At 36.5% G+C, this 17,703-nt stretch overlaps 1 protein-coding gene across 1 annotated transcript; it reads right to left on the reverse strand.

Annotated features, from left to right (window-relative positions):
* Nucleotides 1–13,469: 13,469 nt before the first annotated feature.
* Nucleotides 13,470–14,408, reverse strand: LOC112911298 (olfactory receptor 6C6-like). Its single transcript, XM_025987772.2, has one exon. It carries the CDS (start codon nucleotides 14,406–14,408, stop codon nucleotides 13,470–13,472), a length of 939 nt encoding a protein of 312 aa, XP_025843557.2.
* Between the last annotated feature and the right edge of the window lie 3,295 nt (nucleotides 14,409–17,703).

A 17,703-nucleotide genomic window follows, 5' to 3' on the forward strand; every position in this document is an offset into this window, starting at 1 on the left:
TACTTTATAGAACCACAAATTGCTAAACTATAGTCTATATGGTTTTTGTCTGTGTTGTTCTCCCTTTATCTTGGCAACCAGCATTTTATTTGTGCTATATTTCTCAATAATATCTATCGTACTTCTTTTTATAGCATGAACTGGACAAGTCAGTAGGTCCAAAGTGTCAAAGCTCGTATAGTTTTCCTTCTTTTAATTTTTTCCTGATGATCAGCGTTGTCTTCCTTTAGACACATTTTTGCAACACATTGCAGTAAAATTGCATACCAAAAGGCAGAGACTACTACTCTATTTTGAAGAAACTGAAACATTAAAATATAAAATTATAAATAGTAAATATGTTAAAGTGATCATTTGGGGATCCCTGCAATGTATTCCAAAAAATAACTCTTGAATGGGAGAAGATATACTAAAAATATAAAAAATATATTTATCGAAAAATGCAGGATACACTTACTTTCTGATATGTATAATGATTCCAGACAAAAACATAATCCCAAGGACGCCTAGGTGGCTCAGTGGTTCAGAATCTGCCTTCAGCTCAGGTCTTGATCCCGAAGTACGGGGATGAAGTCCCGCATCGGGCTCCCTGCAGGCAACCTGCTTCTCCCTCTGCCTATGTCTCTGCCTTTCTCTCAGTGTCTCTCATGAACAAATAAAATATTTTAAAAAAAGAAATATCATCCCAGATTTTCTCAATTTACTTAAAATATTAGAGGCAATGCATTCATAAGCTACTTCCTGAGACTTTTTGTCATTAGTTCATCCTTCCTCTATGACATGAAAGCCTTTTACACAGAGAAAATGCAGGCTTGATTGCATACCAGTTTTCTACAGCTTCTCCTATAAGTAAAGTAAGGTTTCTTTATTTATTTTATCTTTCTATATAAACATAAACATTGTTCTGATCTGAATTTTTAAAAGCTACTATTGTAAACCTGAGAGTTCTTTAGGTAAATTTCCAGGGAACACTGCTTAATGACCGAAAGGTAAGCCATTTCAATGGATAAAAGGAAAACAAATTTACCTTTGCTAGTCCCTGTATAAATGTATGAGAGACCAGACCAGAAAGGCAAGATGTAGGAGAGATGGGCCCAAGAGGTATAGTGATGTCATGACATACATCTTCCAGAGAGCCAAGCAATATAGTGACAAAAGCAAAACTGTAGCTACCAGCATATATAATCAAAATAGTTTCCCCTTGGCTGTATTTCATTTTTCTAGTATGCACATGGCACTTGGTCTTCACTCAGAAGATGATTTATTCTCAATTCCTTTAGGGTTCATTAAATATAGAGCTGAGCTCCAATGCTTCATTGAAGATAGCACTCAGGTTTTATTCATTTATACATCTCCACTAGCACAAAGAAGAATGAATCCATCACAAGAGATTTGTAATATTTTGAAACTCAGAGGCATATTTGAAACTCAGTTTTTATTTTTTATTTTTATTTTTTTCTTTAGAATATGTTTTCAAGGCTCAATACTCTTTTTTTATAATAAATTTATTTTTTTATTGGTGTTCAATTTGCCAACATACAGAAAAACACCCAGTGCTCAGCCTGTCAAGTGCCCCCCTCAGTGCCCGCCACCCAGTCACCCCCACCCCCTCACTCTCCTCCCCTTCCACCACCCCTAGTTCGTTTCCCAGAGTTAGGAGTCTTGCATGTTCTGTTTCCCTTTCTGATATTTCCCACTTATTTGTTCTCCTTTCCCCTTTATTCCCTCTCCCTCTTTGCCGATCACATGATACTCTACATAGAAAACCCAAAAGCCTCCTCCCCAAGATTGCTAGAACTCATACAGCAATTTGGTAGCATGGCAGGATACAGAATCAATGCCCAGAAGTCAGTGGCATTTCTATACACTAACAATGAGACTGAAGAAAGAGAAATTAAGGAGTCAATCCCATTTACAATTGCACCCAAAAGCATAAGATACCTAGGAATAAACCTAACCAAAGAGGTAAAGGATCTATACCCTAAAAACTATAGAACGCTTCTGAAAGAAATTGAGGAAGATGCAAAGAGATGGAAAAATACTCCATGCTCATGGATTGGAACAATTAATATTGTGAAAATGTCAATGTTACCCAGGACAATTTACATGTTTAATGCAATCCCTCTCAAAATACCATGGACTTTCTTCAGAGAGTTGGAACAAATTATTTTAAGATTTGTGTGGAATCAGAAAAGACCCCAAATAGCCAGGGGAATTTTAAAAAAGAAAACCAGATCCGGGGGCATCACAATGCCAGATTTCAGGTTGTACTACGAAACTCAGTTTTTAATATTTTCATTTCAAGAGGTATATAGATATGATACCATGAGAAATAAGTGTCAAGGAATCAGTTATCAAATCAGTGGTATATAATGACAGACAGAACAGCCCTTATGTTACTAACTAATCCTCCAATTGCCCTCAGGTTTTCAAATTAACCAGTATTAAATATTCTATCAGAAATTTCATTCATAAACATAGTGATATTCACATACTTGGAGAGCATATTTTTTAATACAGTGGTAATACAATTTTTCTACAGAAAATGTTTGGCAATTTTTCTTTTTTTAAGTTAACAATATGTAATGGAAATCATTCCTTGTCAAATTGTACAGATGGGGACACCTGAGTGGCTCAGTGGTTGAGCTTCTGCCTTTGGCTCAGGGCATCATCCCGGGATCCTGGGATTGAGTTCCACATCGGGCTCCCTGCATGGAGTCTGCTTCTCCCTTTGCCTGTGTCTCTGTCTCTGAATTAGTAAATAAAGTATAAAATTTATACAGATGGGACTCCTCTTCTTCATAGAATGCCAGAGGAAACTTCTAATAGTTTAATAATTTCATTATTTGTTAAGATTCAAGGAATTAGCTTGCTAACAATTTTACATCATTAGCTTAAATGCTAAGTCCATTTTATGCATTCATTTGCATATATACAAATACTAGAATAATATATATATATGAGTACCATATTTTGGTGATATTTCAAAATTTCCCTCCTACAGACAAGAATGAGCCCTTTTTATTGCTTTCTAGCCTTTACAGATGTTAGAAACCATTCATACATTCTATAAACAGAGAGACAGAAATGAAACCACAATTCACATAATGAATTATCTTAAAAGCCAGATCACTGTGCCTAGATTTTGAGGTTCCTTAAGAGACCCAATATCTTTGTAGACTTGCAAAATTTATTTAACCTTTCTATCAATTTCTCTACTCAGAAAATGAGAAGACTAGTACTCTTATAGGATATTGTAAAGGTTAAATGAAATAGCGAATGAAAGTCATTCACATTCACACATGTTCTTTTCCCTGCTGGAAGTGGTTTATTTGGCATCTCAATTCACTTCTAATCATTCATCAATGTAAGTTTGTTTCTTTGTTTGTTTATGCTTGAATATAGTTGACACATAACTATTCTTTACATTAGTACATTAATTATATTGTTATATTAGTTTCAGGTGGAAAACATAATGACTTGACAAGTTTACTTTATGCTATGTGCACCACAAGTATAGCTATGATCTGTCACCATATAGAGCAATTACAGGAGCGGTGACTATATTCCTTATGCTGCACATTTTATTCCTGTGACTCATTAATTCCATAACTGGAAGCCTGGACCTCTCACTCCTCTTCAGCTATTTGCAGCCCCCCTCCCCTCTGGCAACCACATGTCTGTTCTCTGTATTTATGGTCTATTTCTGCTTTTCATCTGTTTATTCATTTGTTCTTGTAAATGCTAGTTTTATTTCACCCTTTATAGTAATCTTATTGATTCTTTCGTTTTTGCAAACTTTCATAAAACCTTATGCAACATTTTCATATTAGTAATCATATTTTAATTGTTAATGAGGTGACACCCTTGTTAGAATAAGTTTCACATGTGGCTATTTACATATAAGTATGAATTCAAGAAATTAGGTTTAGAGGGAACATAATTCAATATAATAATGACCATAGATGAAAAACCCACAGCTAATATCATCTGAAATGGAGAAAGAAATTAGAGCTTTTCTCATACAGTCAGGAACAAGACAGGGATCTCCACTCTCACAACTTATGTAACATAGTACTGGAAATCTCAGCCTTAGCAATCAGACAACAAGGAGAAATAAAAGGCATTGAAAAATGCAAGGAAGAAGCAAAGCTTTTTATATTTGCAGATGACATGATGCCTATGTAGAAAACCTGAAAGACTCCATCAAAAAATTTCTAGAACTGATACACAATTTAGTAAAGTTGTAGGACATAAGATCAGTGTCCAGAAATCTATTGGACATTGGCACTTCTATACACCAATAATGAAACAACAGAAAGAGAAATGAAGAAATCAATTCCAGTTACAATTGCACCAAAAACCATAAGATACCTAGGAATAAACCTAATCAAAGAGGTGAAAGAACTATTTTCTGAAAAGTATAAAACATTGATGAAAGGAAAGGAAAAACAAATAGAAAAACATTCCATGCTTATGGATTGGATGAACAAATATTGTTAAAATGTCTGTACTGCCCAAAGCAATCTACAGATTTAAAATAATCCTTATCAAAATATCAACAGCATTTTTCACAGTTAGAACAAACAATCCTAAAATTTGTATGGAACCACAAAAGACCCTGAATAGTGGAAGAAATCTTGAAAAAGAAAAGCAAAGCTGGAGGAATCACAATTTGCCTTCAAGTTATATTACAAAGCAGTAGTGCTCAAAATAGTATGGTACTGGCACAAAATAGACACATAGATCAATGAAATAGAGTAGAAAAACCAGAATAAGTCCACAACTATATGGTCAATTAATTTAAACAGTGGAGAAAAGAATATCCGAAGGGAAAAAGATATTCTCTTCAGCAAATGATGCTAGATAGCACTATGCAAAAGAATGAAACTGGACCACTTTCTTATACAATACACAAATTAAATTCAAAATGTATTAAAGTCCTAAATGTGAGATATGAAACCATAAGAGTTCTAAAACAGTGCACTGGCAGTAGCCTCTTTGACATTGACTGTAGCAACTTTCTTCTAGATATATCTCCTGAGGCAAAGAAAATGAAAGCAAAACCAAACCATGGGGATTACACCAAAATAGAAAGCTTCTGCACAACAACAGAAATAACCAACAAAATTAAAATGCATTCTACAGAATGGGAGAAGATATTTACAAATGCCATATCCAATAAAGGGTTAGTATCCAAAATATATGAAGCACTTATAAAACTCAACACTCCAAAAATGAACAATCCAATAAAAAAGGTAGGCAGGAGACGTGAATAGACACATACTCAAGGAAGACATCCAGATGGCTAACAGACACACTCATTAAGGAAATGCAAATTGATAAACATTATATGTTCTCATTCATTTGGGGAATATAAATAATAGTGAAAGGGAATAGAAGGGAAGGGAGAAGAAATGGGTAGGAAATATCAGAAAGGGAGACAGAACATAAAGACTCCTAACGAACTAGGGGTGGTGGAAGGGGAGGAAGGCAGGGGGTGGGGGTGAATGGGTGACGGGCACTGAGGGGGGTACTTGACGGGATGAGCACTGGGTGTTATTCTGTATGTTGGCAAATTGAACACCAATAAAAAATAAATTTATTATAAAAAAACAAAATTACAATGAGATATCACTTCACACCAGTCAGAATGGTTAAAATCACTTAATACAAGAAATAAGAGCTGTTCACGAGGATGTGGAGAAAGGGGATCTCTCTTGCACTTTTGGGAGGAATAAACTGTACAGCCACCTTGGAAGACAGTATGGAGGTTCCTCATAAAGTTAAAAACAGAACTACTCTATGATCTAGCAATTGCATTAATAGGTATTTACAAAATATTAATTCCAAGGGACACATGCACCTTGATGTTTGTAGCATCGTTAGCTACAATAGCCAAATTATGGAAAGGCTCAAGTGTCCATCCACTGATGAATGGATAAAGAACATGTGATATATTATGGGATATCACTCAACCATAAAAAAAAAACAATGAAATATTCCCATTTGAAATGATGTGGGTGGTACTAGACAATATTATGTGAATCTAAATAAGTCAGTCAGAATAAGACAGACACCATATGATTTCACTCATATGTGGAATTTGAGAAACAATACAAATAAGCAGGAAGGAAAAAAAAGACAGAGACACATCAATAAATAGACTCTCAACTATAGAGAACAAACTGATAGTTACCAGAGGGCAGGTGGGTTGGGGATGGATGAAATAGGCGATGGAGATTAAGTAGTGCATCTGTTGTGATAGGCACTGGGTGTGGTGGGAAAGTGTGGAGTCACTGGGTTGTATACCTGAAACTAATATTACACTGTATGGTGACTGGATTTTAAATAAGGACTTTAAAAAATAAATAAATACAAATATAAAAAATATTTGATTGATCAGTGAATAAATGTACATCAGCGATCCATTCAAGGTCTGGGATTTACTGAGTAAAAAGAGTTTCCTTTAGAAGACGTTGTTACAGTGTCTTATTCTCCTTCAAACATTCTAGAGCTTAATATTTAGACCTGCACTAGCCTCATGGGGGAATTACACTATTTAGTAATAATATAATTTATTACCCTACTTTATTCACTTTTCTTCTCATTCTTTCCTCCGAAAAGCTCCTCTATTCCACTGGTAGAAATGTAATTTTCAACCAGGTTGCAAAAGTATTGGGAATAATATGAGTGGATTGCATGGATTTAAGCATTCATAATGTCAGGATCAAGAAAGAGTGTCCTATATAGTGGGGATAAATTGAAAAGAAGGTGCAAAATGAATCTCATCTCTTATTTTTTTTCTTTTTAAAACTTTATTTATTTTATTTTAGAAAGAGAGAGAGTAAGAGAGAGAATGATGAGGGGGATGGGCAGAGGGCAGACTCCCCTCTGAGGGTGGTGCCCTATGGGAATCGATTCCACCACCCATGAGATCATGACTTGAGCTGAAACCAAACGGGATGCTTAATCAACTGAGCCATGCAGAGGCCCCAAATCTCATCTCTTCTAAGTTGCCCAAATACTGGCATCACACTTTGGGCAGATCCAGTGATGAAAGCACTAATTTGCAATTTCTGAGACTTGAATTGGTTATTTTCAAAGTATCTGTGTTGAACTGTCTGTTGTCATCTCAACATCACATTATACATCCTTAGTTGTTCTCTCAGCGCCGTGGAGACACTGGGATGCTGCATCTGAGAGCGTCCCTTGCTGTCTGGTTCTAGTTTATGATTAGTCAGTGAGAGGACTTGTTGCAAAATCTGGAAGTTGGAAAGGAAGCAGAGGCATTTCAGTTTGTACTCAGGCTGGAGAGCGCAAGGTAGAATCACAGAGCATTTTCAAAAGTATTTGAAAACTACCAACTTTACTGCTAAGACCGTAGGTAGATGCTTTCTCAGAAATACCTGAGAGTCACTGTGATTTCCCATTAAACTACTTGAACCATTCTCACAGGGTTTCAAAGTGAGATCTTTGGTGTTTGTTTCAACAGCATCTCTCCGGTGCTCAAACTTTTCCTTCCCTCTCTCTTTTGTTACTTTTAAAAGCTGTACTGCCTCCACTAGCACCTTTCTTTCCAGTGTGATCACAGAAATCCTACCTTCAGCTGAAACCTGATCAATATAAGACTCATGTAGTAAGAATATGCACATTTATGATTTCTTATAATTACAATGTTTTGTGATTCCATATATAACTGACAGTAGAACTTTAATCCAAATATGCCGATTTGTGAGAGGTTAGCAAAGACACGAGGTAGGACAGTGTACTATTCTACAGCAAGTCTTTGTGGGTGTAAAAACCAAAGGGTCAAGTGAGCTACTAGTGCAAAGGAGAAATGTAGGTTGAATCTTGCAACATGCTGCATCCAAAAAGGAGAGTAGATGGTGTTAATTTGGACTTGGGATGAGATGCCAAACAGCAACAGAATGGTGAATTTTGTTGAAGTTTTTCCTTTTCATGTATCCTTCTTACTTGCCTCTAAAGACAATTCCCATAATTCTGTAATTCCAATTGCCATGGAGAATGGGAATTGAGGAGTAGTCACCAAGGCATAGGAGAATAGCTCCTACCGATTAATTTTCCTTTAGCAGATACTTATGTCAGAAGGCCATTATAGGGCGATACATGCATTTAGGGATTGGTATTTCAGGATATGGTGTGTACTTGCTTATTAGGATGGTCAAAGCAAATGATTCAGTCTTGTGCAGAGACTCCTCAGATATAAGAACACCAATGTGTGGGAATGGGGAGGGAAAACTGGCTATGACGTAAGAATGCCAGAGATTCCAAATTTACTAAATCAAATATGATACAGTGAGATTTGGCTAAATCATATTTACTATAAAGGAAAGAACTGAAGGATGCATGCAATAAAATGCATGAACCTCCAAAATATGGCTAAGGAGGAGAATCCAGAGAATTTATGATTTCTTTTACATGAAATTTCAGAAAAAGCAAAAGTAACTTATGTGGCCTAGGACAACAGTGCATACCTGAATTCAGTGGCAGGAATGGGGAGTAGAGGGAATGGCTCTGAAGATGCAAAGGGAATCATTTAGTATCCTGCAGAAAATCTATATATGCTTTCTCAATACTTGACAACATTTGTTAGAATAAAAAGATTGAATATGCTTTCATGTAAGGTATAAAATTTGATTACATTGACATAACTAGAATGAATTGGGAATTTTTAATTCAAAAATGACCTAACTCTGGGAAATGAACAAGGGGAAGTGGGCGGGGGTTGGGGTGACTGGGTAATGGGCACTGAGGGGGGCACTTGGGGGATGAGCACTGGGTGTTATGCTATATGTTGGCAAATTGAACTCCAATAAAAAAATGGGTTAACATATGAAAAGTTCCCCAAACACAGACATAAAAAAATCATACCTCTAATTTCTTCTAAGGGTCACTACCATTTGTATAATATGAATAACTTTGACCAAAGTCTGTGGTTCAATTATTTCCACACAGAAAATATTTTAAATACCCTAGGTTGCAATCAATTTCTTCCAAACTCCTGTTCATGGTTACACTCCTTGGCCTCTTCCTTTGAATCACAAATGTTCTTAATGGCATCTAGAAAATGTTCTATTTACCTTGCTGCCCAGATCCAGCATAGGAATCAGTGTTTATGGCATCTCTAGCCTTATGAATGTCTGTCTTAAATTATAAGACTTGAAAGTCAGAATTACCCATTGGTCCGTGGGCTGCAGAATGGCTATTGTGTTAGCGGTCGTGAAAACCACATGAATCTTATTGTGCCTCTACACAGAGCTCTTGAATGGTCAGGTGCACTGCCAATAGAAAGCCATATTCTGAAAGGAATCTTTCCTTGAGCTGTAGGTCTCCACAGTGAGCTTAAAACCTTAGCAAACCTTGTTCAAACAGATGTGCTGCCGTTCAGCTTTAATACTCCATTTAGAGGGATCCCTGAGTGGCGCAGCGGTTTGGCGCCTGCCTTTGGCCCGGGGCGCGATCCTGGAGACCCGGGATCGAATCCCACGTCGGGCTCCCGGTGCATGGAGCCTGCTTCTCCCTCTGCCTGTGTCTCTGCCTCTCTCTCTCTCTGTGACTATCATAAATAAATAAAAATTAAAAAAAATACTCCATTTAGAGAACACAGGCAGAAGAAAGTCAGCTTAATTCTTGTTTTTTAAGATTTTATTTATTTATTCATGAGAGACACAGAAATAGAGAGAGAGAGAGGCAGAGACCCAGGCAGAGGGAGAAGCAGACTCCATGCAGGGAGCCCGACGTGGGACTCGACCCTAGGTCTCCAGGGTCAGGCCCCGCTGAGCCACCCAGGCGGCCCTGAGTCTGCTTAATTCTTCAGAGACCTAGGACCTCAGGATGGTCAATGAGCATTGGCTTCAGCTTGGAGTCACCAGCTGCATTAGCCTTGACAAGACAGTCAGCCTTTCTTTGAAGCTTTGCAGCCAAACATCGGCTGCTCTTCTCTAACCATTAAAGTCCCAGATGCCGTCTTTCTCCACTAGAAGTCTCTCTCGTCTGTATGGAGAATCTGTCCTTTAGTGCAGCCACCTTCGTGTACCACCTTAGCTACATCTTCTGGAAAACTTGCTGTGGTGATGACATCAATACTTGCTGCTGGTACTTTTGTACTATGGACATGGCTTCTTTCCTTAAACCTCATGAACCAATTTCTGCCCACTTCAGACTTTTTTCTGTAGCTCCCTCACCTCTCTTGGCCTTCACGGAATTGAAGAGAATTAGAGCCTTGCTCTGGGTTAGGCCTTGGTTTAAGAGAATGTTGACGCTGCTTTGATCTTCTATCCAGACCAGTAAAACTTTCTCCCTATCAGCAGTAAGTCGCTTCCCTTCTTATCACTCACGTGTTCATGGGAGTAGCACTTTAATTTCCTTCCAGAACTTTTTCTTTGTATTCACAGTTTGGCTAACCGGTGCAGGAGAACCAGCTTTTGGCCTACCCTGGCTTTTGACATGCCTCATTTAGCTGAATTATTTCTAGCTTTTGACCTAAAGTGAGAAACAATGGACATTATAGGCCACTTTAGAGTCATTATTTAGTCTGTTTTCAATATTGGTGTGTGTCAAGGAATGGAGAGGCCAGAGAGATGAGAGAGAGGGAACAGCTGGTCAGTGGAGCACTCAGAACACACACAGCTTGTGCTGATTACATTTGCTGTCCTGTATGGGCAGTGCTCATGGTGTTCCAAAGCAGTTATAATACTAACATCGAAGATCATGGATCGCCGATGACTGTGACAACCTAGTAGCATTGAAAAAGCTTGGAATATCGTTTGAATTACCACAGTGTGATACAAAGATGAGCAAATGCTGTTGGAAAAATGTCACCAATGGACTTCTTGATGCAGGATCGCCACAGACCTCCAACTGTGAGAAACACAGTGTATGTAAAGTGCAACAACGCAAAGCGCAATAAAAATGAGACATACTTGTCCTACATTTTGTTTGTCCATTCATAGCAATTGAGCAATAGCTCAAAAGAATAGAACTCAGAGCCCTATAATAGATCCGTTTATGGTCAGTTGACTTTTAACAAGGGTGCCAAGATTATTCCATTGGAGGATAATAGTCCTTTCAAAAAAACATGTTGTGATAACCAACTATTTTTATGGAAAAGATGAATTTAGTGTCTGCCTCAAACCATATGCAAACATTAACTCAGTTAAAAACAGACCTAAAGGTAAGATATAAACCTACAAATTTCTTAGTGTAAGTAGTCAGCATCCATCTTTGCAATTTGGATCAAGCAATGGTGTTTTAAATATGACACTGGAAGCATGTGTGCATGCACACACACACAATTTAAATTAAATTAAAAATTGACTTCATCAAAATTTAAACTTTTGTGACCAAAGGACACTAATAGGAAAGTGAAAAGACAACCCTATGAATGATAAAAATACTCACAAACCCAATCTAGTAATTTTGGATTAGTTTTTAAAGAGCTTATTGGAATGTTTTGAGGGCTTGAATATAATAACATGGACTTACTCCCTTATAATTGCCTTAAATCCCCTTTTCCCCCCTCTGGTCTTACATGTATTCCCCTTCATTTCTTCCAAGTGAATCATGATACAATCACAGGATCGGCAGGAGAAACCTATGAAGCATATTCAAGTAAAACATGTTTTCATTAGTTTTGCTTCTGGTGACTGGAATTTGCTTGAATTTCGCATTAATAAAAACATTGCCGCTTTAAGTACCGTCTGAGAAATCAGATTGTGAAGTTAGAATCCACATATCTCCTCAGGTACTCTTAGAAAGCAGTGTGTGTCTCCATAAAAGCATGAGGAGAAAAGGACGTGTACAGAATCTTTTTATTTTCTTTACCATTGCTTTTAATGTGCTTTAAAATGTATCTACATCAATTGGGAACAAAGAAACAAAAATAGACATTTCTTTGTTTTTCATAAATAACTACTCTCCATATTTGATAACAATTTCAAACCATTATTTTACCTTCCCACAAATATAATACATACAAAATCTTTTCTGAAATAATAAGGTCAGCAAATTAAGTACTCTTAAGTCTTTTTTTTTAATCTGACAGGATACTAATAATACTCTCTTCTTTAAAAATATTGAAATTATAAGGAAGTATGTGCAGGAATGGGCAGAAGGACGGTTTAAGGAGGACACAGTTCATTCTTTTAAATTCTTTCATTTATCCCTTATAACCAAATGTTCAACTGTTTCTCTCAGTTTTTTTTCTCCTAAATATCTCAGGAACCATCTACTGAAGCTTCAAATTCATTGACACTATTGCATTTCAACTCTGAAATAGCTCATTTAGTTTATTTTTTTAATTTTTATTTATTTATGATAGTCACAGAGAGAGAGAGAGAGAGGCAGAGACATAGGCAGAGGGAGAAGCAGGCTCCATGCAGGGAGCCCGAAGTGGGAATCGATCCCAGGTCTCCAGGATCGCACCCTGGGCCAAAGGCAGGCGCCAAACTGCTGTGCCACCCAGGGGTCCAGCTCATTTAGTTTAAAACATTACTCTCTTACTTGTCTTCCTGACTCCAACATCCAAAAACCCATCCAGTACCTTTAACATAACTATTTTTATAAACTAAAAACCTGCTCACATAGGTTTTTATATTTAAAAAGGAAATCTTCATAGAAACCACTTACTGAGAATTGCTGCAGTCCATTTTTCTACATTGTACTACAGGCAAATTGAAAAGACATCTTTGAAATGAGAACACTGACTTTGTTTTTAAATAAGCCAACCAGGTGTGTGATTCTTATTCACTCCAAGTTTCCAGATCTAAGGCTCTAACAGATAAAGTCTTGCCACATTTTAGAACATCTGAGCTTTTTATGACTTCAAAGCTTGTCTTGTTGAAAACATTTTGAGAGACATTTGAAGAACTTCCTAGATTCCCCACAGTAGTCCATGCTGTTATATTGATGTCTGTATAATTCATTAAATTTCTTATGATGAATATCTAATTAAAACAGGGTTTTTCGAGGAGGTCAGTATCATATGTTGTAGAGCAAATGAAATTTCACCTTTGTGTTGATGACTTAATAGAAGAATCCTACCGTAGTACAGAAAGGAATGCTGATCATAAAGAGAAGTGGAAGGGAAAAGATGCATAGTGCTGAAAGATTCAGTTAAAATATTATGAAGTGGGACGCCTGGGTGGCTCAGCAGTTGGGTGCCTGCCTTCGGCCCAGGGAGTGATCCTGGAGACCCGGGATCAAGTCCCACATTGGGCTCCCTGCATGGAGCCTGCTTCTCCCTCTGTCTGTGTCTCTGCCTCACTCTCTCTGTTTCTCATGAATAAATGGAGAAAATCTTTTAAAAAATAAAATAAATAAAACATTATGAGGTGAATAATTATTATGAGGTGAACTAATTGAAGGATAGATTAAGTAAATTTATAAATAAAGTCAAATTTTTTTGTTTATTTATTCCTCCAAGATTTGAAACTTGAAATTTCTCTTCATTTTTTGGAAAAAGAGAAAATCTTTTGGCGTGCGTCCTTGAAGGCTTGTTTGACTTGCTGGTTTCTGAGACTGTAAATGAAAGGGTTTAATAAAGGGGCAACCGAGGTATAAATAACACTTACACCTTTGGATAAAGTCACCCTTTCCTTCGCTGTTGGTTTTAGGTAATTAAAGATGCAGCTACCATACGTAAGGAAGACCACAATCATATGAGAAGAACAAGTAGAAAAAGCCTTGGTTCTTTTCTGAGCAGAGGGGATCTTGAGAATGGTCTTGATAATGTATGTGTAAGAAAGAATCAGTAACAGCAACGTGACCAGAAGTGTTACAAGAGATAAGACAAACGAAAGCAATTCCAAGAAACGAGTGTCAGTGCAGGAAAGCTGCAGCACAGGGGAAATGTCACACATGAAATGATCGATTACTCTGGAAGCACAGAAATCCAGTGTGAGGCCCACAGCCAATGGTGAAAACGACAGCAGAAAGCCCACGGCCCATGAGCTGAACAGGAGTTGGTAGCACACTTTGTTGTTCATGATGATCAGGTAATGGAGGGGTTTGCAGATTGCTACATAATGGTCAAAGGACATGGCAGCCAGCAGGTAAAATTCTGCAATTTCTAATTGGAGGAAAAAGAATAACTGAGATGCACAACAATCGTAGGAAATGACTTTGTTTTTAGTCATGAGGCTTATCAGGAATCTGGGAATGCAGACTGTTGTCAGTGAAGCTTCCATAAAGGAGAAATTTCGGAGGAAAAAATACATGGGAGTCTTGAGGCTGGGATGTAGCAGGGTGAGAAGGATGATGGTTAAGTTTCCGGTCATGCTCAGCACATAGTTGAGGAAGAGAAACGTAAAAATCACAATTTGCAGTTGTGGGTCATCGGTCAGTCCCAGGAGAATGAACTCGATCTTTGTTGACTGATTCCTCATTTTAGACTTGAGGCTTATGAAATCGGCGTTGGAGAACAACTCCAGAAGTGGAAACAAGAGGATTTTTTAAACGCTACAGAAAAAAAAATGTAATCAGAAATTTAAGCAAGTTTAAAAACAATTTAACAAGACAGATAATACTTAAAATTCTAACACAGGTTAACCTAGGCGCCTCTGAGTGCTGGTTCCATTGAAGTGACAGGTATGATAACGACACTATTAGATGTTTTTCTTGTCCCTTTTCGAACCTGAAAGATAATGTAAACTTTAGCTGATCATTTCTGAAAGAATTGAATTCTGTTTCAATGTTCTAAATAGACAGAAAATAGCTTGACTTTAAAATGTATTTTCTATGAATAGCTTAAGACTTTTTTTTTCAAATATAAAACTTTAAAAACTTGTTTCTTTTTTTTTTATTGGAGTTCAATTTGCCAACATATAGCATATCACCCAGTGCTCATCCCGTCAAGTGCCCCCCTCAGTGCCCGTCACCCAGTCCCCCCACCCCCCGCCCACCTCCCTTTCCACCACCCCTTGTTCCCAATGTTTATCACAGCAATGTCCACAATAGCCAAACTGTGGAAAGAGCCTCACGACAAATAGCTTAAGAATTACTGAAAAAATTCTGGTAACATCTTGAAAATTAGTACCAACGTCAACTTGCAATATTGATACAGAACTACTTAGCTCATTAAAACAATTAAAAAATTGTGAAATATAGAAACCATAGCAGTTACATATTTTCTCTATGATTGAAATATTCTGATATATATCATTATTTTGTCCCTATGCAGTAATTTCCCATTGTTCCTATATCTCATTTCACTCTGTTATTATTTTTCTTTGATTTCAAATACATCAGTCATCTCTTATCAGTTACATTTAATCATGAAATTTTGACTGTTGCATCTACATAAAAATGGAAGAATATATGACAGTTCAAAAGTCAGTGGATATTACCTGACTCTTACTTGCGGGAATGCTCTCATTTATGACCTAGGTGTATACTATAAGTGACTTACCCTATCTGGGTACATTGATATAATTTTCCCACTATGGGGATATGGAAGAAACAGGGGTCAAAAAGAAATGATGAATATTCTCTCTCTTATAATATTGTAAAAAAAATCAATCATTTAAGAGGAAAGTTAATTGCAAAGCTTTTCTCCAGAAGTATTCTAAAAACAGATATGAAAAATAAATAAAATAAAATAAAATAAAACAAAATAAAATAAAATAAAATAAAATAAAATAAAAACAGATATGCATTCTGGAAATTTATGCATCTGTTTATAACTTTCACTTCCACTTACACCCATTAAAATGACAGGACCCAGTTATTACAAATAATTGGATTCCTCTCTCAGGCCAGGTAAAATTTATTTTCTGTCTTCTTTTCTTATGTATTAAAATGAAGGAAAGTATCTCCATAAAAATTCTACATGAAAATGTCATGCTGTAAAGGGGAAATCCCGCATATAAACAGAACCCAAAGTTTTTAACAACGAATTCTTGCTTCAAATTGTGCACTAGCAAAATGCAGAGTTTTATCATTTTGTTTGTAAGAGACACAAGGGATTAATTAGAACAGAAGAAAAGGAAAGAAAAAGAAATGCCCCTGGAGACTAGTGTCAGGAATAATATTATTTGTGTAAAAGATAAAACAACAACCAAAACAAACAAACAAACAAACAAGGAAAGAAGGAAATTAAAAGTACTGTGAATCACTTTCAGCAAAAAGCTGAATTTCTTTAACTACAAAACAAAACAGATATTCTCCCAAAAGAGAACTAGAGATAACTTAAACCCTACACTTAATGCCAACACAAATTTCAGATATTCCACTGCCCTGAGTTAGTTTGACCATATGTAGCTTTAAGAGGGTTTACCCCAAAAGGAAACTTTTCTTTTGCTTCCTTAGTCAATGTCAAGATTTCATTAGCTGGGGACCTAATACCTCAAATTGAAGGTGTACTGAAGTACTTAAATGTTTTGCTATTTTTTTTAAAATTTTGAAACAATAGAAAATATAAAGAAAAAAATGAACAAATACACCATGAATATATTTTACACCAGCACCATTTGATGCTCCGTCTGCCATTCAATATAGTGGTACATATTTATAACAAGAATATTCTATGCAGAAGCTTTTTATTTTGATGAAGTTCCAATAGTGTATTTTTGCCTTTGTATCCTTGCCTCAAGAAAAACTTTGCTATAGTTGGGATGCCCGGGTGGCTCAGTTAAGCGTCTGCCTTTGGCTCGAGTCATGATCCTGGGGTCCTGGGACTGAGTCCTGCATCAGGCTCCCTGCTCAGAGGAGAGTCTGCTTCTCCCTCTCCCTCCGTCGCTCCCCTTGCTTGTGCTCTCTCTCAAATAAATAAATAAAATCTTAAGAAAAATGCTGCCATAGCCAAAGTCAGAGAAATTAATTCCAGTGCTCTTTTCTAGGATTTTTATGGTTTCAGGTGTCACAGTTAGGTCTTTAATCCACTTTATTTTTATGTACGGAGTAAAAAAGTGATCCAGTGTCATTCTTTTGCATGTAGCTTTCAAGTTTTCCCAGCCCCACTGGTGGAAAAGATGATCTTCCCACTGCCTGTTTTTGTCTCCTTTGTCAAAGAGTAATTGAATCATGGTTTGTTTCTGGGCTTTTTATTCTGCTCCATTGATCTATGTGTCTACTTTCCTGCCAGTACCATACTGTTTTGATGACTAAAACTTTGTAATATATTAATATACTATTTTAATATATAATAATATAATATTTTATTATAATTATAATATTTATAATATTTTTTACAATTAATATTGTAATTTTAAGTCTGGAATTGTGATAACTCTAATTTTGCTACTAACCTTAGCTATTCAGTTTTTTGTGGTTACGTACAAATTTAGGGTTTTGAGGTTTCTTAGTTTTTTTGAAAAATACTGTTAGTATTTTGATAGAGATTGTATTAAATGTGTAGGTTGCTTTGGGTAGTATAGATATTTTATCAATATTTGTTCTCCCCACCCAGGAGCATGGAATATCTTGCCATTTGTTTGTATCATCTTCAATATCTTTCATCAGTCTTTTGTAGTTTTCAGAGTACAGGTCTTTCACCTTCTTGGTTAAGTTTGTTCCTAGATATTTTATTGTTTTCCGTGTGGTCGTGAATGGGATTGTTTTCTTAATTTCTCTTTCTGTTGCTTCGTTTTTGATGTATAGAAATACAACAGATTTCTGTGCATTGATTTTGTATCCTGTGATCTTAATGAATTCATTGATCAGTTGTAGTCACTTTTTGGTGAA

This window comes from Vulpes vulpes, chromosome 8, assembly GCF_048418805.1.
Source record: "Vulpes vulpes isolate BD-2025 chromosome 8, VulVul3, whole genome shotgun sequence".
Taxonomy (NCBI): domain Eukaryota; kingdom Metazoa; phylum Chordata; class Mammalia; order Carnivora; family Canidae; genus Vulpes; species Vulpes vulpes.